Source organism: Natator depressus, chromosome 4, assembly GCF_965152275.1.
Source record: "Natator depressus isolate rNatDep1 chromosome 4, rNatDep2.hap1, whole genome shotgun sequence".
In the NCBI taxonomy this organism is placed as follows: domain Eukaryota; kingdom Metazoa; phylum Chordata; order Testudines; family Cheloniidae; genus Natator; species Natator depressus.
In genome coordinates, this window is record NC_134237.1 from 111,516,153 (window position 1) to 111,539,942 (window position 23,790).

At 42.9% G+C, this 23,790-nt stretch overlaps 1 protein-coding gene across 3 annotated transcripts in view; it reads right to left on the reverse strand.

Annotated features, from left to right (window-relative positions):
* Window positions 1-22,082, reverse strand: part of CC2D2A (coiled-coil and C2 domain containing 2A) — a 131,871-nt gene extending 109,789 nt beyond the window's left edge. For all 3 annotated transcript variants that reach the window (XM_074951662.1, XM_074951661.1, XM_074951660.1), the window contains exons 1-4: window positions 22,027-22,082; window positions 20,688-20,744; window positions 19,130-19,210; window positions 18,601-18,703 (exon numbers count right to left, since the gene is read on the reverse strand). In XM_074951662.1, the coding sequence (XP_074807763.1) occupies window positions 18,601-18,703; window positions 19,130-19,210; window positions 20,688-20,726 (223 nt within the window). In that variant the 5' untranslated portion in view covers window positions 20,727-20,744; window positions 22,027-22,082. The remainder of the gene's footprint in view (window positions 1-18,600; window positions 18,704-19,129; window positions 19,211-20,687; window positions 20,745-22,026) is intronic.
* Between the last annotated feature and the right edge of the window lie 1,708 nt (window positions 22,083-23,790).

Here is a 23,790-nt window from a genome sequence, read left to right on the forward strand (position 1 = left end):
GCCTTCCAAAATTAAATTAAAATACAATTGATTAGATCTGACCATCCAGAGTACAATATATCAACCTTTCTTTCCATTAAATATCTCTTAATTATCTGATGTGCTCCATGTTCTGGTGATCTGAGCTTGCCATTTCTAATATTATATGGTATTATATAGAATCAATCGTGATTAAAGGAATACCTCCCCATGACAATTCCAAAATAAACATTAAAACAAGATACCCATTGTCTATGTACTAGTCTTTGTTCAAAGCTATTATATATGGCCCCAAAATGAAGTAAAACCTTATTTTTTTAAGTAACGCTATCAAAAAAATCTAGTTTCTCACTCTCACAGGGTACTTGGCCTTCTGAAGGGGTCAGGGGCTCAGCCCACCTCTGACAGACTTCATAAAGGGGAATTAGGCAATTCAGGTTCACATGGGATTAGTTATCTCACTGGGGCAGTTAATTAGGCAGTGAAGCACTTGGGCATGATAAAAGGCAGCTACTCACAGTACAGACTAGAGAACAGAAACTTCCGGTGAGAGGAATAGTCCCCAGAATGAGAAAGATCCCAAAGTGATGGGGCTCACCAGGAAAGGAAACTAAGGAAGAATGTTCCTAAGTGGGAGAGGCTCCAAAAGGGAAGAGCTATGAGTGCCAAGTCAAAGTAGAACCTGTCCCTTGTGGAAGAGTTTCACCAGATAGCAAGAGAAGCCCCAGATAAGAGGAATTATATGCTGTCCTAAGGAAGGATCATTGCAGTTTGACCTCCATGGGGGACCCTGACCCAAGTGGAGAACCACTTCCCTAGCTCATGAAAAGAGGCTCTGGCTCTAGAAGAGGGTTCCGTGTCAAGTGAGCCTTGAGGGTAGCAGACCTAGATGTAAGTGGGGTTGATGGATTAAAGTTAACTCAGCCCTCTCCCCCTACAGCTAAAGATGCTGGAATGAACACCTATTTGTATAATGTTCCACTTTTAAGTAAAATAAACTAGACCTTTGACGGTGTACTGTTCAATATACATAAGCCTCACTGGATTTATCGAAGCCCATTGGGGAAAACTGAGGCAGAGTCATAATTGCAATGCTACACCAGGCCACTGGGGGCACTCCAGGGGTGAGGACCATCACTATACTCATCTTTAGCCTTTGAAAATAAATTCAATAGCTGGCAACCATTGTATGTGCTAATCACAGTTCTCAGTATTTTCAGACAACACCTTGTTGGCTTCTTCACAGTTTCAAGCCCTTCATGTTGTGTCATTTTCCTTATTTTCACTGGAGCAGAATATGTTCAACCTTAAGGTCCAGATCCTGCAGACACCTGCATGCATGCTAGTAACATTGATGTCAGTTTGTAGATTATAAGGACACAAGGAACCACAACGATCATCTAGTCCAATGGTTCTCAACCTGTAGACAACAGGCTGCTTTCAGCCCAATCAGCACACAGCTGCCGCCGACGTGACATCTCCAGGGCCACACAGGTGGCATATATATCAAGTGGACGCAGCCCACATAACACATGGAGAGCTACGTATGCGGCCCACAATGGTAAAAAGCTTCAGAACCACTGATCTAATCTGACCTGTATGACATAGAAAAAAGGTTCTCCACCCCGGACTATCAGGGCCCACTGACCCACAGAAAAAATCAGTCTCAGGTCACAAACAGCCCTGCAGGGGGGCACGGAAGCTTGAGGATTCCCCTAGGCTTTGGGGTGGGGCCAGAAATGAGGGGTTCAGGGTGCAGGAGGGGGCTCCAGGCTGGGGCAGGGAGGGTTAGGTGTGGGAGGGGATGAGCACTCTGGCTGGGGGTGCAGGCTCTGGGGTGGGGCTGGGGATGAGGGCTTTGGGATGCAGGAGGAGGCTCTGGGTTGAGGTCAAGGGGTTAGGAGTGTGTACTGAGTCATATGTTTGCTTTAGTGGCAAATCAGTTTCTGTCACAGTATTTTTAACTCTTAGCACTATAGAGCCTGTACAATTATGAGAGGAAGATAGATTCTACTCTGGCTCATGCATCACCAAAAGAATAGTTAACTAACTTCTAATTTCATGGACATATTCTGCCCTCAGTTAGACTTGTGCAGTCCCATTGAAATCAATGGAGTTTCAGAGGTGAAAAAAGGGCTCAGCTTGATCTGGAGCATCTTTCATACTGGTGATGATGCACGAGTCGTTGAACCAGAAAGAACACAGTTTGACTTTTAGATTGCAAGATGAGTTTACATGGCTAGAAGTTAGAAAAACACAGTTTACTTTTAAAGTGAGCAAATTTTCTCTGAAATTAATTGAGAGACAATAAATAAGTAACCACATGTATGTGTAATTAGCATAAATGGCATGAAGCAGTACTTCCTTAGCAAAAGTCTCAAAGAGAGATATCAGACTAGGAAAGCAAAGTCAACAGGGCAAATGGGAACATGAATTACAAATTATCCAATGGTAAAATCATCTTTAAAATTATTACAATTTTTACTTTTCCATTAGAGAAATTCTGTGATTTGCAAGTGTTTGATTATTAACCAAAAGGGCGCATAAAGTGAAGTTCTAAAAACGATCATCTTTCATGTAGACTTAAAGTCTATGAATACTACATGTCCAAGAAAGAAATGCTGAATTCTGATTGGAGTGAAAGGCTGTTAAGTAAGAGAGAATTTCTGGGACACATTCAATGGGGCCAGGATTTCACCCTTAGTCCTCCAGGAAGCATCTCCATTTTAAAGTTCTGGGGAGCACCACAGGGTGCTACTCTACATTAAAAATAAGGGTATCTAATCTTTTTGGTTTTACACAAACCATCATATGGAAAGTGTAGTTCCTCTACTTAGAGGGGAAGGAGAATGACATCAAGAAAGCGGAAGTACTTAATGACTGTTTTGCGTCAGTCTTCACTAAAAAGGTTAATGATAACCAGATACTCAACACAATTAACATTAGCAACCAGGGGGGAAGGAATGCAAGCCAAAATAGGGAAAGAACAGTTAAAGAACATTTAGGTAAGCTAGATGTTTTCAAGTCAGCAGGAACTGATGAAATTCATCCTAGGGTACTTAAGGAACTAACTGAAGCAATCTCAAGGCATTAGCAATTATCTTTGAGAATTCCTGGAGGACAGGAGAGGTCCCAGAAGACTGAAGAAAAGCGAGCAAAGTACCTATATTTAAAAAGGGGAACAAGGAGAACCCTGGGAATTATTGACCAGTCAGCCTAACTTCCATACCTAGAAAGATATTGAAGCAAATTATTAAGCAATCAATTTGAAAGCACCTGGAGGATAATAGGGTTATAAGGAATATCATAGACTCTTTGTCTCCTAATGCCCAGCTGGAACTGTTTTGCAAGAGAGAGTCTGAAACAATAAAAAGGAGGGACAAACACCTCAAGGCTCCCCTCTCTCTCTGCCTATAGTATTTACTGCAAATGAAATGACAAAGGAAGCATCTGTTGGACACTGGGGGAGGGGTCCTGACCTACAGGGTTTGGTCAGTAAGACTGCTGAAAGCATGTGTTGATACAGTGTGCTTGAATCTGATACAGTTTAAATTAGGGATTAGTAAACATCTTTATTTTTCTTGTAACCATTTCTGACTTTTATGCCTGTTACTTATACTCACTTAAAATCTCTCATTTTTACTGTTTTATCTAATCCAGTGTGCTCAATTTGAAGTGTCTAGGTAACTCTATTTGGGGTGACAAGTTGTCATATTATTCCCTTAATGGAATAATGGACTCAGGAGATTTGTACTGTCCAGCCCTCTCCTGGACAGTACAGGATTTATGTTTCTAGGGGAAAATCTGAGATTAGGGGTGTGTTGGGGTCACCCAGCCACATAGCCAAGGCTGGTGAGGGCTAGAGTATAACCCAAGTATGGCTGGCAGGCTGCAGTTACATACAGACACTAGGGTGTGACTTGTATGCTGGAAGGCTGTCTGTTGGTGGTCTAGGTGGGAGCTACTTCAGCAAGGCGCTGTAAGGCACCCAAGGTTGCACGGCAGGGTTGACACAGCTGCTTGTTAGTCTGGATTGTACCTGGTATGTCACAGTGGGTGCACAACTAGTTGAAAGACCGCACTCAAAGAGTAGTTATCAATGGTTTACTGTCAATTTGGGAGGGCGTACCTAGTAGAGTTCTGCAGGGCTCAGTCCTAGGTCCAGTATTATTCAATATGTTCATTAATGACTTGGATAATGGAGTAAAGAATATGCTTATAGAATCTGGAGATGACACCAAGCTGGGAGGGGTTGCAAGCACTTTGGAAGACAGGTTTAAAATTCAAAATGACTTTGACAAACTGGAGACTTGGTCTGAATTCAACAAGATGAAATTCAATAAAGACAATGCAGAGCACTTCACTTAGGAAGGAAAAACAAATGCACTACTACAAAATGGGAAATAACTGTCTAGGTGCTAATGCGCTGAAAAGGATCTGGGGGTTATAGTGGACCACAAACTGAATATGAGCCGTCAGTGTGCTGCAGCTGCAAAATAGGCCAATATGATTCTTGGGTGTATGAACAGAAGGGTTGTATGTAAGACATGAGGGGCAATTGTCCCGCTCTACTCAGCAGTGGTGAGGCCCCAGCTGGAGTAGTGTTCAATTCTGGGAACCACAAATTAGGAAAGATAGGGACAAACTGGAAAGAGTCCAGAGGAGAGTAATAAAAGTGATAAACGGTTTTGAAAACCTGACTTATGAGGAAAGCTTTAAAAAACTGAGCATGCTTAGTCTTGAGAAACAAAGACTGAGGGGGTAACCAGCCACAGTCTTCCAATATGCTACGGCCTGCTATAAAGAGGGTGGTGCTCAATTGTCCTCCATGTCCACTGAAGGTAGGACAAGAAATAATGGGCTTAATCTGCAGCATAGGAGATTTAGGTTAGATATTAGGAAAAGCATTCTAACTATAAGGATAGTTAAGCTCTGGAATAGGCTTCCAAAGGAGGCCATGGTGTCCCACTCATTCAAAGCTTTTAAAAACAAGTTAGACGAACACCTGGCAGGGATGGTCTAGGTTTACTTGGTCCTGCCACAGTGCAGGGGACTAGACTTGATGACTTCTCGAGGTCCCTTCCAGCCCTACATTTCTATGATTCTATGCCAGGCTGCAAATGTGCTATGGGCTAGGTACAGTAAGTTTACTGGGTCAAATCCAGGAAAAAGTGTGCCCACAGTTGGTAGCTAAAAGACTTAGGATCTCTACCCAAGATACAGCACTGTATCAATAATGGAAAGAACTTTGATGTAAGGACAGATCAGATTCAAAAATGAAGATCAAAGGATGATTTCTAGAACAGTGTTTCTAGGTTGGTAGTGATCCCCTGGGAGGGAACATGAAAGATGCTCAGGGTTGTTGCAAGGCATTGAAATTATGCTCTAAAGCAAAGAAAATTTCACTCCTCTCACATCCTTACTCTTTAAGGTGACGTATTCTCTGTCAAGCTCTCAAAACAAACACACAAATTATTGTTACTACTGAAAATCATCTTGCATTTACTAAAAAAAAAAAAGTAAGAGGGGGTTGCAAAAACTTCTGACTCCAAATAAGGGACTGCCAACTTAAAATGATGGAGAAACACTGGTTTAGATTATTAGACTGCTGCGGAAAAGGAGACTTACTGTTTGTTTTCTGCTTTTCAATCCTTGCTTCCAAAGGGCCTGGGCCTCCCTTCTGACATAGCTACATTCATAACAAATCGACACACCTCTTTGTGGACCAAATTTATTAGAGGCTCCTTTTTCATATTTCGTGGTATCTTTTCTGCACCCTTCATACATTGTCTCTCTCAGACTGTAACTTCTTCATGCAAAGACTAGGTTTTTGGTATGAGATTGTAGAGTGCCTACTATGTGGTCCCCATCTTGGTCATGGCCTGTGGCTGCTACTGCATTAAAAGTATTAAATAATATATGCAAAGTAGTTCCACAATGTTACTGAAGGCAGGCTGTGTGAATTAAAAGACAAAGCACATTCTGTCCAAGGCCTACTATTGTATTTTTATACAGATGGGAAAAATGTTTATGGTTTTCATGATAATGGGCCTATTATGCACAACAGAAATGTTTCTTCATATGTACTGCAGTGTTTCCAGCTGGACTGGATGGTCAAGACTAGGTTTTCACCCTATCCTATACATTTGAGAGTCCACTTATCTCCTTTCACAGGTGCTCAGTTTAATGTAGCAATCATACCGTGTCAAAGAAGAACATAGCATAAAAGCCTATGGAATTTTATAACAGACAATATTATGTTTATACACCCAATAGTACAGATTTTTTAACATGTTTTCCTTTTTGTGGTATCTTGTTTCCCACCTACTTATGGGTCAGGACTTTAACTACATAATGTTCTTCACACCTTCACAAATCTCCCTCATTTTCATTGCAATTCTTGAGTTTCTCTGATGCTCTTCAGAGACTGTTTGAAAACATGGCATTGACTAATGTCTGCTGGTTTTTTGCTGTTTGAAGAAGCAAAGGTTTTTTTGTCCTTCCTCCATGTGAATTAACTATTTTCTTTTCCTGCTCTTTGAGAAGTAGCTGAATTATCCCTTATGTCCCATACCTCACAATTCATCTTTTCTACTAGAAAAGTAAACATTTTGTAAAATGATTGGCCGACAAAAGGTGCAGCCTCTTTGGCTGATGTTTTTTGGAGCGTGTGGCTTTTTTCTTTGAACAGCTGTGAACACTGACATTTCAAGTAAATATTTTTTTTCTAGCTATCTCCAATCATATCATTAGTAATATAGTCAGGTTTTTTTTTAGCTAAACATTGCTCTGCTTTCTCCTTTGGAAAAAAAATATTTCTTTGCCAAGGCCTGAGTACAGGGTGATTTCATATTTATATAAGGAATTAAATTAATAGAAAGGTTATAAAAATGAAAAGGCCAAGAGGATTGGGAGGAGTTTTATCACACAACTTACATAATGCAACACTGAGATTGATGATTAATCAAGACCCTTATACAAGAATATTGGTGACAGAAGATAACTAGAATATGCAATTAAAGCCATATATAGGTTACATATTAATATTATACTCAAGGTGTAAATTACCCTCCAGTATTAAGCTAGTCCCTCCCTTGTCATTTAAACAGAAAAAGGGTGTTGTGATTTAGCCATGCTGCTACTGGTTCTGCTCTCCTTAAAGGACAGTCCAAGGCTTTGTTTGAAGCTTTGTGCCCTTTAAAATAAGGTGTCTACCTACTTGGCATGGATATTTACCTTTAGAAACATCTAACATAGGTTTCAAAGCAAATAATCATGCTATTACTTTGCAAAAGTGTGTTCCGATTTGTTGGATCAAAGACACTTGTAACCTCACCTCAATTCCTCTTCATTGATTAATGCCAATGAGAAAACTGATGCACACAAATGTGGTTTGGGACTTCTGCAATACTGGGCAACTCCTTCTAAGCTTGGTCCCAGACAAACAAGGTTGTAGTGAACAGTCTTGTAAAATCAGTAGCGAAACTATTTGCAATGTATTCCTGACTCTTCATCATCAAAGGAAGAGCCCATGTGAGTAGTGACCCTCTCAGCTTGTTTTCTGTAACAAGAAGCTATAAGTATTGGATTCAAGGAAAGATCCTTCAACTCTGAACTGTTTGGATTCTAACAGGGTGGAACAACAGAACGAGAAGACGGAGATTCCCAGAGTCATTCTGGGTAGTCCTGAGAGACTTCTGGGAAACTGGCAGATTACTACATCTCTGCTACCATTTGGAATTATAGACTGTGACTCACCTATACATATATTTTACCAGCTTCAAACTCTCAATATCTCTCATTTCCTTTTGTTAGCTAATAGACCTATAGTTAATTTACTATAGAATTAGCTACCATCATTGTCTTTGGTGTAAAATCTAGGGTACCAACTGATCTGGGGTAAGTGACTGGTCTCTTGGGACTGGGAGCAACCTGAATGTGGTGTAATTTTTTATATAAATGACCTTTTATCACAAAGTCCTGTTTCTCTGGGTGGGACGACAGACTGGAGAGTCTAAGGGGATTGTTTGTGACTCCATGGTAAGACTGGTATAGTGATTCAGGAGTTCACATTTGTTAGTAACTTGGTAAAATCTAATTATAGAAGACACCACCAGTTTAGGTTATCTGCCCTTTTTTCTGATAGTCTCCCAGAAGGTAGGTGCTCACAGACGTGAGCCACTCCAGACAGCATGGCATCGTCCACTCTTGGTGACTAGTCTCCGACCCTGAGTGGAACCAATTGGCCCAGCTCTACCAGATCCAGTGGGGACTATGTGAGGAGATTAAGGATGAGCTAGCCTGTGGAGGCCTTCATCAACCTTGTCATCCACACTGACAATGGCTCAGCAAGCAACATGAGGAAAAGAAGGGGTCTGTGCTACTACCTGACCAGTGACCCTCAGTACCAATCTCAACCCAGACTCTGAACCCATGCAGCAGGATAGTGCCCGCCACCATGTGACCCCTGAGGAAAAACAGCACTGTCACAGCTTGTGTTTCTACTGTGGAGGATCAGCCAAACTTTTGCCAAGTGTCCACCCCGAGCTCTAGCACAACACAGTTCAGGAAGCAACCACACCCAGGCCTAGTAGAGGGAGTTGGCCTGGGTAAGCCTGACATAATGATCCCCCTCCCCCATTCCTCGCTAAGACATGCCCCAGGCATGGTGAGTCCAAGTCTGCCTCCATGTACCAGGGGAGCCTTACCAAATTCTGCCACAGCGGCCACTCGTGGATTCCAGGCAATGGACAACTTCATAGATACTGATACGGCCTAAGCCCTGAGTATTCCAGTTCAACCAAAGACTGTCCCCAACCCAGTGGAAACTATATATGGCTCACTCCTGTCATTGGGGCCAGTGACACAGGAGACAGTGGCGTGAAGTTGCCATTTGGGACCATCGGGAGGTTCTTCCCCATAATCCTGGTCATTTCATGCTGCTGGCTCATGGTCCTTTGGGATTAGCACCAAGTTAGCTTCTGCTCCAAGTTTTTCAAGCAAATCTGCCAACACACACTGTCTGACAAACCTCAGAACCAAGACATACCCTCCACCTGATCCTGCCTGTGGGTCAGGTGAAATACCATCAGAGTTGACTCCAGCACTGCCACAAGTACAGCAACTATGGTGATGTCTTCGAGAAGAATGCTGACACCCTACTACCACACCAGGATTATGACTGCCCGATCGAGCTGCACCCAGGAGCCAAGGTGCCAGTCAGCCGTATTGACGCGATGTTGGAACCTCAGATAGCTGCCCTGCGTTCCTCTCTCCAAGAGAATCTGCCCAAGGGTTTCATATGGCCATCTACCTCTCTCGCTGGGGCCCCAATTCTGTTAGTTAAAAAGAAAGATGGAACCCAGCACCTATGCGTGTATTACCAAAACCTACACTAGGTTACCCTCAGGAATTAGTGCCCCCTTCCACTCATCCTGGAACTACTGGACCATGTATTTATAAAACTCAACCTGCAGGGGCCTATAACCTGGTTCGGATCTGAGCCAGGGATGAGTGGAAGACAGCTTTTTCAAACCCAGAACGACCCCTGGTAATGCCATTTGGCTTCACAAATGCCCCAGAAACATTCCAGCAAATCATAAATGAGGTCTTCTATGACATCCTAACCCAGTATATCATAGTCTACCTCGATGATATCCTCATCTTTTCTGAGGATCCTGAACACCCAGCATGTTCGGTCAGTCCTGGAACGGCTCCATCAACACGGCCTTTAGGCAAAGCTGGAAAAGTGCAGCTTTGACCAGTGCTCCATGGAATTCCTTGGCTACATCCTGTCCCCTAATGGCCTCCAAATGGACCCCAAGAAGGCAGAGGTGGTTCAGACCTGGGTACCCCCCCCCAAAACACCGAAGAGCTACAACACTTCCTGGGGATTGTTTTTATCGAATGTTCATCTCTGAGTTTTCAGGCCAAATCACCCCCTGACAGCGCTTCCCCACAAAAACACCACCTTCACTGGTTCCCATAGGCCCAACAAGCACTGGACTTTACAAGAGCCCCAATTATGGTCCATCCCAACTCAGCACAACCCTTGATCATTGAGACTGATGCCTCTAATGTGGCAATTGGGGCCATATTCTCTCAAAGACATGGTCCACAAAAGCACCTCCACCTTTGTGCCTACTATTCACAGAAGCTCACTCCAGCCAAACAGAGTTAAGAAATTCTAGTTGAGGAGCTTTTAACCATCAAAGCAGCCTTTGAAGAGTGGCACCACTAACTGGAGAGTGCTCAGTACCAGTACAGGTATACAGGGATCATAAAAACTTTGAATATCTCCACTGAGCCAAAGCACTGAACGAGAGGCAGATTTGCTGAGCCCTGTTCTTCACATGCTTCAATTCACCATCACATCCCACCTGGGGCCCAGAACAAGACTGTTGTTACCTTGTCCCAACCAAACAGGGGAATATCTTGCCAGCCAGAAACACGCACCCTCCTCCCCCAAATACATTCTTATGTCCTGGAACTTCCTAAATGCCATGATTCCCCAAGACCTCATGTTACCAATCTGCTCAGCTAGAGAGAAGGAGCCTCCTCCCAAGGGGGTCAAGATGGCAAGCCAGGTCCAGGATGGCTTGCTCTATGTCAAGTGCCGCTTGTATGTCCCACCAGCCACCCAGTTAGAGGTACTAAGGCTTTGTCATTACTCACTATTAGCAGGCCATCTGGGGCACTTCAAGACCCTCCATTTGTCCACCCACTCCTTCTGTTGGCCCTCAATGTGCACAAAATCCACACATATGTTGATTCCTGTGAGACATGTGCCTGCATCAAGAAGCCAGACTCAAAACAGCTCGGCGCCCTAATGCCTTCCAAGACCCTGTCTAGTCACTGAGCAGCCATTACCCTGAACTTCATGGGCAAGCTCCCCATGTCTAGCTGACAAACTGTAGTCCTGGCTATGGTTGACCAGTTGATAAAAATGGCCAACTTCATCTCCACTGCACACCTGCCCTCTGCAGAAGAAAAGGCTCAGCTCCTGGTGACTCATGTCATCCATCTCCATGGACTCCCAGAGCAAGTCACAACTGATCAGGGTCTGCAGTTTGTGTCATTGTTTTGGCGCAAAACCCTATGATTGCTCTGGGTCTGCACTACACATCCACCACCCATCACCAACAGATGGTCAGTATGAACAAGCAAATCAAATGTTAGAACAATATTTGTTCTGGTGGAGATTTATGAAGCAGCGCAACTGGTCAAGCCTCCTACCCCAAGAAGAGTTTACTTACAACACTGACCAGTGACCATGAAGCTTCAGTTACCCACATCCCCCAAAATACCCCCAGTGTTTTATATATCCTTACTAAAACCCTATATCAACAACACTTTTGCTCACCTGGCTCAACCATTGCCCACTCCGGTATGGACCCAAGGACACAATGAATGCAAGGGCCATGAGATACGGGACTTAAAAATTATATGTGATTCCCTCTGGGAACCTCACAGACTGGGAGGGCTATTGTCACAATATGTGATCCTAGGAGTCTGCATCCCAAATCATCTCCCTGACCTTGTGGCAGCCTTCCATGCTGTTCATCCAGACAAACCTAGGTAGGCTATCGGAGGGCACCCCAGGAAGAGGTAACGTAAGGCCCTTTGAGTCTAGAACACAGGCCTGCAGAGCTGCCATGCAGCTAACATCTTCATGCCGCTACCCAGAAGCCACTGCAACCAGCTTGCGCTCCACTGCCCATAACCTGCTATGGACACAAAGCATGGAAAGTCCCACCTGAAGGGGACTAACAGGCAGCATCCTCATGGCTCCTCATTGGCTCCCCACCCATATAAACCCAAGGAGCATTCCAGGAAAATTACAGGCAATACCACGAATCTCCTACAGTTGTCATGACTATACTGCTCCTGAACTCCTGGCTTCAACCTTGGCTTGATTTGTACTTTGCTTCCTGACCCAGATCCTGAAATCTGACTCAGACTCTTACCCTTGGAATGGGTCCTGGACTGGAACCTTGGTCCCGACTGCCCTTCTTAAGATCCTGACATCTTCAGGCCTTGAGGTTTTGCTTGCTAACATCACTACTAATGAAAAAACTCCTGGACTGCCTCATGTATGCTAACATGTTGTCTGCTAGAAGTTCTGAAAGGTGGAGAATCTGGAAACGGGAGGCATGCACCACAGGTTCTAGCAGGGCCACGACTGCTCCAAGGGTCCCTGTCTCTGGACAGCTGGTGGGTACCAGGGTATTGGAACTCTCTTGATGAAGGAGAAGGGAAGTGACACCTTCTGTCACAGGAGCGAGGGGCATAAGAGCCTACATCAGGCTCTGAGGAGGACCCTGAGTCACACAACCACGGTGGTATTGTGCCAGTGGTGCCAAGGTCCAGGGATGTCGCTCTGGAGATATCAGTACCAGGGACTTCATGTTTGGTATACCCTGGACATCCATTGGTACCAGCCAACCTGTCTCCTGTACCATCAGGGAGTCCAATACCAAGATGCAGAGTATGTCCCAGGATGCTGCATAGGTCTCTTGCACTGTCAATACCAAAAGCTTTTCCTGGTGCTGCTGTTCTTCAGTGGAAGTCAGTACCATAGGAGGGGTCAGTCACATTGACCTGGGCGCCAGAGTCAACAAATGCTTGATAAGAGGTCTGTACCGTGCAGTGTCTTTTCGCAGATTATGTCCTCCCGCCCTCTCAAGCTGGTGAACAATAGTGAGGACGTCGATCGTCTAGTGGAGCTACGTCTTGGCTCCTTTGAGGATTCTGCCCTCATGTGCTTCTTTCTTGGCACTGGTTAAGGGGATCAGTGCTGGCGTTCAGAAGGAAATTCCAGAGCAGTATTCCTTACCTGAGCGGGAAAGTTCACAAAGGAGATGCCAGGTGGCCTCCATGAGGATGTGGCGCAGTCTCCCTTTTGTTGTTTTGTCTGTTCAGGTCTTAAAGTCTCTACAAATCTGCATCAATCTGTAACACAGACTGGTGGTCCCTAAACTGTGGGGCATCCCCCCCAGGGGGGCATGGAGGAAAGTTCAGGGGGGCCCCAGCCAGCCACCAACAGGGGCAGGGAGAGAGCGCCACTCAACCCTGCTCCGCCCCCAGCCCAGCTCCACTCTGCTCCCTGCTCTGCCCCCAGCACAGCTCCAGCCCCAGCTCCACTCAATGCCCAGCCCATCTCCGGCCCCTGCTGTTGCTCCACTCTGCCCCCAGCCACAGTTCCACTCCACCTCCTCTTCCACCTCCAGCCCAGCTCTGTCCTCATTCCCTCTCCACCCCCAGCCCAGGTCCACCTCTAGCCCCAGCTCGTCCCCCATCTCCAGTTCAGCCCCCAGCTCCACCTTCGAGTTCCTCTGCTGAGCCAACTGTGCAGTAATGGGGGGTGGGGGAGAAAGAGCATGGATAGATTCACTACTGTTGGTCGGGGGGAGGGGGGTTAAACAAAGTTTAGGCACCACTGCTCTAACATAATCCTCGCCGAGACAGTTTAGGCAGGTGGAATGAGGGTCGCTCACCAGCACAGATTTTTTATTACTATTTGCAGCCAGCACAAACCTTAAAGCCCAGAGACTTAGGCACATGCGGTACCAGGTATCAGCACCCTGAACATAAGGAGGGGACCAATGCTCCAAAACAAGCAAGAAAATAACAATGAACATGTATACTAATCTAATGAATACCACAAACTATTTACCATAGGGAAGATAATTTTTTTTTTGGGGGGGGGGGGACAGAAAGAAGGAGAGAGAGACAAAAACAACTTCCAGTAGCAAGATGATACTTCCCATGCTTGGTAGTCAGAGTGTAAGATGGAACTGAGGGAGGCATGGGGCACCTCTGCTGCCCAAGGGCCTAAAGGGCAGAGACCACCACCAACACCTTGACGAGTATTGCTAAAGGAAAAAAATCGCTGACTTAAACCTGAAGTGGAATGGACATGTGCAATCACAGGAAGCAGAAATTATTATTTTGAACTGGGAATGAGAACGAAGGAGGTGGACAGCAATTGTACTGTAAAACCAGTTACATATTCTTTGAGCTGAAAACTGGCTTGTAAAATATCAGTCTTACTTTTATTCTTTTCCTTACAAATTTTAAAATAATCTGTGTGACATTAAACACTGCAAAGAAACTACTGATTTAAGAAGTTTATTGCGTTATAAATAAAAATAATTGTTCACATTTACAAAGAACATTTAACAAACAAGTTACTATTGGAAAACTAGATTTTGAACATGAGGCATAATCTCCGCATTAAACAAAACTACTAACAGTGTCAAGACTCTCAACTGTAGACTGTTTTGTGGATTTTAAGGTAGACTTAGCAATACTAGGTCACTTCAACCTGATCGTACATTCTCTAAACACCAACAATTCACTAAAATCAACATAAATTGTGTGTGTGTGTATGTATGTATAGGGAATTAAGCAACAGGTCCTTTAGTTAATTGGTTGAGCCAACTGCCTTTAGTACATACAGATACTGGTTTACACAGGTTCTTAGAATTAAGGAGTGACTTTTCAAGACAATTTATCCTACAATTGTTCGGTATTTTACTAAATTGCTTAGTAATGATTTCTTACTAAACTTACTGATTTCTTAACTTTTCTTCATTTCCTTTTGTCCTGCATCCCCTCCCCCCAAATGTATTTTATAACAACTTCTCTCTCTTTATCATAGCATTCAGGATTTCTTTCACGTTTTGCAATTCCCAGTAGTTTCAAAACTGAATCAAAGAAATACACCAGCCTTTGTGCTGGAGGTGGAAAAACTGTGTGACCCCTTTTAGTAAATCAGATACAAATACTCATACTAAATGACCCCAGTACGCATGACAGAAAGAAAGAAACAAAGAAAGAAAGATCATTCCAAATAGAACCATCCTGGAAAGTAAAGATTTCCCAACTTTTTGATCTTCCAGCATATTCAAGGAAGGAACTACCAGATGCTGGGTTATTTCTTAAAAAGACTTCCTCGTTATTTGCACCTGTTCTCTATTCACTTATTAGTCTATCTTATTAGTGAATTAATATATAGCCAATTCCTTACAGTTGTTTAGTTCAGGATCAAAGAGAATGTAATATTAAATCAAGGGAAAATGCCAGATTTCTGCCAAGAGACTTTAAAAAAAAGCATGATGAGATGTTGAATAAATTAACACAGGTAAATAGGGAAGGAGGGAAATTTCTGTTCCAGCTGTTAGAATATTTAATTCTTTGGCTATAATTAAAAATAAAATGTAGAAACCGGAAAGTGAACAATTAAATATTATGTAAGATTAGCACAAAAGAAACTAAGTGAATTTTAGTGACATGAAGAAAATATTGAAAATGATGGGATTAAGGGCAACCCTCAAATGTCACTGCTGTTTTGAAAAAGGAGAGCAGATTCTCAACTATAAAAGACAACCATGTTTAAATTACAAGGATTTAGTAGAAACACTGAAGCAAAGTAAAGGCAATCATAAATCTTGTTCACAGGTAGGACTGTGGAATTCACTTAGACTTATTGAGGAGAGAGCATTTCACCAGAATCTAGGGATCAAGCTGTGTGTAGGAATGCCACCTTAGGACCTCGGAGTGGAACAGCTTCCTTTCCTTCCCTCCACATGATGTACTGAGGGAACAGCCCAGACCCACAAAGGGACTTAGGTGTTGCAACTCCTAACTTTTAAAAGGTTAAAAGCCTAACCACCCAGTGGAATCCAGAAACCCTGGGTTAAGTACCTCGCTCACTATACAACACATGGGGAGACAGGAATCTGACACTAGCACCACAAAGCCAGCATAGTAGGTGGGGAGCTACCTAAACTAGCCAATACCAGATACCAAGAAGGGTGTCCTAAGCGCCACACTTCTGGATTTAGACACCTAATTCCCGGAGGATAGAGGGAGGCACCTCTCTCTGCTTGGGATCCACAGACAGGAACCCTTTCCTCGAGTCAGGAACCTAAGCAGTTTCTTGCAAGAACAGCAGCAATGGATGCCTAACTCCTTACAAAATGGCACCTAATGAGTTTAGGGGCCTAGAGGAAGAGCAGTGCCTAAATCTGGGTCTTAAGCACCTACATTCCTTTATAGATCCGTGCCTAAATGCATTTCAACATAGAGCTTGGAATCAAACAGACAAGCCTGTGTTTGGAAAGGTACCACTGAAGTTTATTTTTTGTTTTAGGTCACACTTAAAGCTGGCAAAAGCTCCATTATGAAAGTAGGAGCCAAAGGCATACTTTCAAACATGCCTTTAGCATTTAGGAGCCAAAGACTCATTGAAAGTCAATAGATCAGGGCGGGATCCACAAAAGGAGTTAGGCATTGAAATGCTGAGTGTCACAGCATCAAACTTCAAGTCACCAAGAAAAATCACCACCACCTATTCCTCATCCTGATTTTGTACTGGACTCGATCTGATAGCAGCCTCTCAGCGCACCTACCCAATCAGGCCCTGAACACAACTTAGATGGCTGAATGCCTGTCTTTTTGTTGTTTGTGCATCACTCTGGAGCTTAGGTGGGAGACAGGCATCCCGACGCCTAGAGGGAGAAAGCAGTGCACATGCCCAGAGCCAGAAATTTTTAGACACCTAGGGAACTTTCACCCTGAAAAACCTGGGCAAAGAATTTAGGCAGCATCCCTAACCTACAGCACTTGGAAGCGGTTTTGGGGGTTGCAGTGAAGCCAAAACAGGGACTTCAGTGCTTAAGTACTTTCATGGATTCCCACCCTTTGTTCCTGAGTCACTTAGGAGTCTTAAATTTTTTTATCCCTCAATTTATTGAGAACAGATTGATGTTTTACTGAAGAGACTTCTAAAGAAACTAAGTAGCCACAGTGTGAGAGCAAAGTATTGTTACAGATCAAAACTTGTTATGAGAGGAAACAGAGTAGGAATAAATGTTTTCATCATGGCGAATAATGAATAGTAGGGGCTTAAAAGTTCCAGGTTAGGTCTCACATTGTTTAAGATATTTATTAATGATCTGGAAGGGTGTGCGCATGCAATGAAGTTGCAGAATTTGCAGATGACAAAGTTATTTAAGTTAGTCAAGTGCAGAGTGGACTGTGAGGAACTTCAGAGGAACCTAAGTACATTGGGTGAATGGACAATTCTATAGCAAATTAAATTCAATGTTGATAAATGCAAAGCATATTAGAGACAAATTTAAACTATTTATAAACTTTACAGGGTTCTAAGTTAGTTGTATCAACACAGAAACGGGACATGGGCATAATCAATTGAAAATGCTAGATTAGTGATCTTTTCACACCATCCCCTTGCTGATCTGTCTGCTGTAGGGAAATGACCTGCAGTCAAAAACTGCAGCTGGGTGGGAAATGGATTTCTGAGTTTGCAAATATTTTTGAGTTCACAAGTTTTTTGCTATCCCAAAGGGGGACAAAAAGTCAAAATCTTAAAAGTTTTGCAACCCAAAATAACCAATAGCAGTGAAGGAGGGTGTCAACTATAGTGTTCTGATAAGTCTGTATTTTTAACCTTTTTGTTTTTGAAGTTAAGCTAATTAGTTTGAGAAGTAGTTTCAAACTGGAAATTTTTCTTTACAAAATATCAAAATAAAAATGGTATTTTAAGAGTTTGTAACAAACATTGTCTTGTCAATAAAATTAGTTTGTTCTAATCACTTGTAATATATTTGATTTTATTTTAAAAATTTTCCCTTTTGATTCCTCTCATTTGTAAAATGGGTGATTTTTCTCATTTGTGCACTCTGTGAAAAATCTCAAAATAAAATTGATGGTACTACTATTCCCTAAAATATCTGACAGGAATTGGGTAAGAACAGTTTTGTCTAGCAAAATTTAAATTACTTGGTTTTGGATAGCATTTTCTGCCTTCACCCTCCCCAACTCCATGATGAAGTGTTCTGCTGCAACAGATTCAAGTAGAGTCCCTTTTGTGCATATATTTTTGAATATATTCTTCCATTCTTGCCCTCTATAGGCAGGAGATGAATGACAATAGTGACAAAATAATCCTGTCATCAAAATATTATTCATACACAGGGTGATGCTTAAGTGTCAGATATAACATTCAAATATAGTATAATAAATTGAGAGGTTGATCCTTGGAATATTCCAAAAATATTCTGCATATTATCTAATGTTCCTGAACGATTTAAAATGTTTATTTTAACTGAGAATTTTTTTAATACATTTCCAGAGTTTTAATCAGAGGCAGTTTTTCGCTGTACTGACAAAAATTCATTTGCTAAACGAAGAGTACACAGCACTTTCCATAATGGGTAACTTAGCTCTGTGCTGGTTATTTGCACCCAATTATCACGCGCTGGTTCGCCAGTTGTGCATGAAAACAAGATATCAGCACCTGCCAGTCACCCAATCGGGCAGAAGCAGCATCTGTCCCGCAGCGCCCTGCCCTGCCACCGCCGTCCTCCCCGGCCACCCCTCGCTGAGCGACGCTGCCGCCCCAGGACCTCCGCTAACCGCTCGCCCTCCGCTGTCCCCGACACGCTGCTCCCGCCCCAGGAGGTTGGGCCTCGGGCTAACAGCGCTGCGCAGCCACAGCTGCCGGGCCCGCTGCGTGGGGCTCCCCCAAGGGCTCTCCCCAGGACAGGTCATTCCCTGGGCTCCCGGCCAGCAGGGTCACTCAGACACACTTACTGCGCGGCGCCCGGGCAGTGGCTGCAGGAGCCGCCATCCCGGCTCGGTCCGCCTCCGCCTCCGCCTCCGCCAGCAGCACAGCGGGACCCACGGCCTCCAGCAGCTAGGGAGGAGGAGGGGGAGGGGAGAGAGCCGAATGTCAGGCAGGGCAGCACACGCCGCAGAAGCCCCTCCACACCCCCTCCCCCGTAACCCGGATGTACTCCGCTCCCGCCCCGCGTGCCCGCAATCCCCCCAGCAACAGCCTACACTCCAGATACGCATGCGCAGCATTCCGAACTGTCCCCTCGCCGCCAGGGAAGCTCCACCCGCCCCGCCCACCGTCTCCTTTTGAATCACCGCGCACGCGCGGTAGTGCTGCTCTCCTGGGGCCCTGCCCCCACCCTTGGAACCAGTTGCGTGGCCTGCGAAGGGCCCCGGCTGAGGAGGCGCTGCTGAGCCAGGACGGGGCGCCCGGTGAGGCGCCAAGCAGGGTCACCGTCCAGGCTCTGTGGGCAGCCGCTCTCCCCCTGCCCGTCCCTGAACTCACGGGCTGCTTTCTTCGCCGCCGCTGCGCTTTCAGAGTCCGCTTCAGCTTCTCCACTTGGGCCTGGTCCTCGCCTCGCATCTCCTGTCCCAGGGAGGAAGCGTTACAGCGGTTGAACAAAACCAGGCGTCCCGCCGACGTACCCGTACAGCGCCACTCTTGCTGGATTTGGTTCGGTTTAGGGCATATGTAGGCCCCAGTCCCGCCAGCCCTGCAGCACGGGCATAGTCCTATTGGCCTCAAGGGCGCTAAGTGTGCCTGCCCCCAAGTGTTTGCAGGATCTGGGCCTGAGCAGTACAGATTTAATATATCGGCTTATCGGTGTGACCTCATGAAGTTTTTATTTAGCAATATGTTTGCTCTTACATTTTATTTAGGAGGTCCGCTACTCCACTCTTGTAAAGGTACCTACATGCGATTTATTCACACATACAAACCATCTTACCTTCTGCAAAAAACATCACAACTCTCATAGGTTACTGCGAAGTATTGCCTCCAAAATTACATAAATAGTCATTTAATGGTTCAAAAACAGTTTTACAGTTTTGAAATCTGAGTAATTTTCTGATTTTGTAATTAACTCACATGATCATCAAAATGTACGTGCACATTTAATTTTTCGTGTAGTAATCAAGTTGACTTGTATATAATGTGCATATTGTTATTTCAGTTCTCTTTCCTGTGGTACTTGTCTATGGTATTGTCCGTAGACTATGTACTCCTCAGAGCCAGGACTGTCTTTTTTGAGTATTTGGAAAATGCCTGGCACATAGGCACTACAATAATTAATTAATGTAATGACATCGATATAGAACACATCACCAGACATCAGCAATACCAGGAGGGATGAGCTGGAGTGCCGATGAGAAGCGCAGTCAGGAAAGTAACTGAAATATTTTCCTCGTGGATTGTATTTTCTAAATGGACAACCTACCTAATTCTCAATTACTGAGGGGGACTATCTCTACTCATTGATATATTTTGCTTTCCACAACCAAATCTCTGTACAACTTTTCATGAGTGATGTACTCAAGTATTTGGATTCTAATATCTAAACTGTATTGTTAAATCTATTCACCTAAATTTGGGTTATTGCTGATTATATACTCTATGTAGCATATGACTTTTAAAAACACACTTTGTATTTGTGGATAATCTAAGCACTATACCCAGATATACCAGACACTCTTTTCTCAACCTACGTATTATATAATTTTTTTAACATTAGCTTTAATAGAAAGCAAAAGCATCTTATGATCAGTGGTTTAGCAACAAAACTAAAAACTGATAGTTAAAAAGTTTATAGCATGTTGTGTTACGTTTATGATTTATTTGCACCGAAAGAAATTTTCTCTTCTTAATAGCTACATATAACCCCCGTCAAGTAGAATGAGAGTCACTTGCATGTAACCAAGAGACAACTTCTATATTAAGAGACCCTTATATTACTATTTGGGTAACTGGCAAAAGTGTGATATGAACAAAACCTGATAATAATGTTTAAAGAAAGAAATGCCCCATAATCCATCTTTGCCTTAATAATTAAACTAATCAGACTAACCTCCATAGCTATCATCTGGGATTCTTCATTGAAATTCATGTTTGCAGCAATCAATACCTGGGTGTCACAAGAAATACAGGAATTATTAGTTATATTATAATCGGATGTATACATTTAATGCTTATGCACTGGTCATGCAACAGACTCCACTAAGGCACACTTCTGCACCCATGTGGACCCTATTAACTTAAAGTGACACGTTAAAATATTTAACACTTCAAAAAACGGTTTTACGATTTTGAAAACTGAGTAATTTCCTCTATTTGTAGCCAATTCACAAGACATTCAAAATATATCTGCAAGTTTATTTAATAATTCCCTATCAAAGTGAATCAAATTGACAAATATAAATTGTATACAGATTGCCTTTTGTTGTAAATCATATACAAACTGCCCATTGTTAGTCCACATAGAGTCTATTGCAAGATTGGCATCCCTTTCTTCTCCCTCTTAGCTAGGTTCACTTTGCATTTCTCTCTTGCCAAATCTGAAATTTACAGATGTGTCTAAAGCTTTGTCTACATGATGAAGTTGTAGTGATTTAACTCAAACTGTTTAGAAAATGATTTAGCTAAAGAGGTGCCACCTCCTTATGTTGTAACTACTATTTTGGTTTAAGAGCTCCTAATATCCATTCAGTTTATGTCAGCAAGGAATCAATTTCAGCTAAATCTGTTTAAGGCACTCTTAAACCCAAATGAGAACTCAGATTATATGGTTGCAAACTGTATCTTGCTCCATTTCTGCATAATCCTCAACACCAGATCAGAGATGAATTCCCTCCATAGTAGCTCAGAACACATTACTGCTAAGCATAATGACATAACTGAAAACTGCAACTTCTTTGCACCACTCACATGAAATATATTTCAAGGCCTACTAATATTACATTGAAAAGTTACAGCATTTGAATATATAGCACATAAATATCACTTTAGAAAACCAAATTAAAATAGTCCTGGGTGTAGGCAAAAGTGACTAGGGAATATCTTATATAAAAAGGTCCTTACCATAACTGTTCTAATATTTCTTGAAATTAGTTGCCATAGCAGATGTCTTTAAAAAAGTATAATGCATAATTGAATGCCTTTATCTATACTAGAATACAAGAGATTCAAAGTTTTTCAGTAGCATAAGGGTTGTCTGTCTAGACAATTTAAAGCTGAAAACAGAAATACACTGGAGTATCACTAACTGCACTTTTAAAATTAAATTACCTTGAGAATCCTTTATAAAAGTCACTTTGAGGATTTCTGTTTCTTATATTTCTCTCTTTAATGAAAAATGGAGAATGTGGGGATTTTTAAAAAGATCCAAAAGGGAAACAATTGAGTCATACCTGGGTTTTCCTAGGCAGTACTTCTGAAGTTGCAATCAACAGTCTGGCATAACAAAAATGCCCATCTTAGCAACAAGGTTGCTAAGGAAGGTCACTGCAATTTGTTTTTAAAGGGACAGAGTCAGGAAATCTTTTCCTGCTAAGAAATGCAGGAAAACCTATGCTTTTTAAAAAATTTTAGTAAATTCAGTCAAAGGGAAGGGAAAGTGGTAATATATATAGGAAATGATTATGCGCCCAATTCTGTACGCACTCACACGTGAATAATCATATTCACTTCAGTAAGACTATTCACTTGTACTTCCTTGCAGGATTAGAGCCAAATTGTGGACAAAAAAGTGACACCCCAATATAAATCAAGATTTGGGACTCCTATTTTCTCCCTAGTCCTTAAATTGAAAAAAAAAAAAAAGATTGTATGTTCCTACATTATCTCAGAATTGATTTTAACTGGGGTTACAATTATTTTTTTCAAATGGCAGAGATGAGAAAAGCTTGAGCATGCATATTCACCTATATCCTCCTCCAGGTCAAGCCCTACTGTTTTCAGATATTCATAGATTCATGGACACTAAGGTCAGAAGGGACCATTATGATCATCTAGTCCAACCTCTTGCACAATGCAGGCCACAGAATCTCACCCACCCACTCCTGCAAAAAACCTCTCACCTATGTCTGAGCTACTGAAGTCCTCAAATCATGGTTTAAAGACTTCAAGGAGCGGAGAATCCCCCAGCAAGTGACCCGTGCCCCATGCTACAGAGGAAGGCAAAAAACCTCCAGGGCCTCTTCCAGTCTGCCCTGGAGGAAAATTCCTTCCTGACCCCAAATATGGCGATCAGCTAAACCCTGAGCATATGGGCAAGATTCACCAGCCAGATACCCAGGAAAGAATTTTCTGTAGTAACTCAGATCCCACCCCATATAACATCCCATCACAGGCCATTGGGCCTATTTACTATGAATATTTAAAGGTCAATTAATTACCAAAATCATGTTATCCCATCATACCATCTCCTCCATAAACTTACCGAGTTTAATCTTAAAGCCAGATAGGTCTTTTGCCCCCACTGCTTCCCTTGGAAGGCTATTCCAAAACTTCACTCCTCTGATGGTTAGAAACCTTCATCTAATTTCAAGTCTAAACTTCCCAAAGACCAGTTTATATCCATTTGTTCTCATGTCCACATTGGTACTGAGCTTAAATAATTCCTCTCCCTCTCCGGTATTTATCCCTCTGATATATTTATAGAGAGCAATCATATCTCCCCTCAACCTTCTTTTAGTTAGGCTAAACAAGCCAAGCTCCTTGAGTCTCCGTTCATAAGACAGGTTTTCCATTCCTTGGATCATCTCTGTAGCCCCTCTCTGTACCCGTTCCAGTTTGAATTCATCCTTCTTAAACATGGGAGACCAGAACTGCACGCAGTATTCCAGGTGAGGTCTCACCAGTGCCTTGTATAACGGTACTAAAACCTCCTTATCTCTACCGGAAATACCTCGCCTGATGCATCCCAAGACCGCATTAGCTTTTTTCACAGCCATATCACATTGGCAGCTCATAATCATCCTATGATCAACCAATACTCCAAGGTCCTTCTCCTCCTCCATTACTTCTAATTGATGCGTCCCCAGCTTATAACTAAAATTCTTGTTATTAATCCCTAAATGCATGACCTTACACTTCTCACTATTAAATTTCATCCTATTACTATTACACCAGTTTACAAGATCATCCAAATCTTCCTGTATGATTTCCCGGTC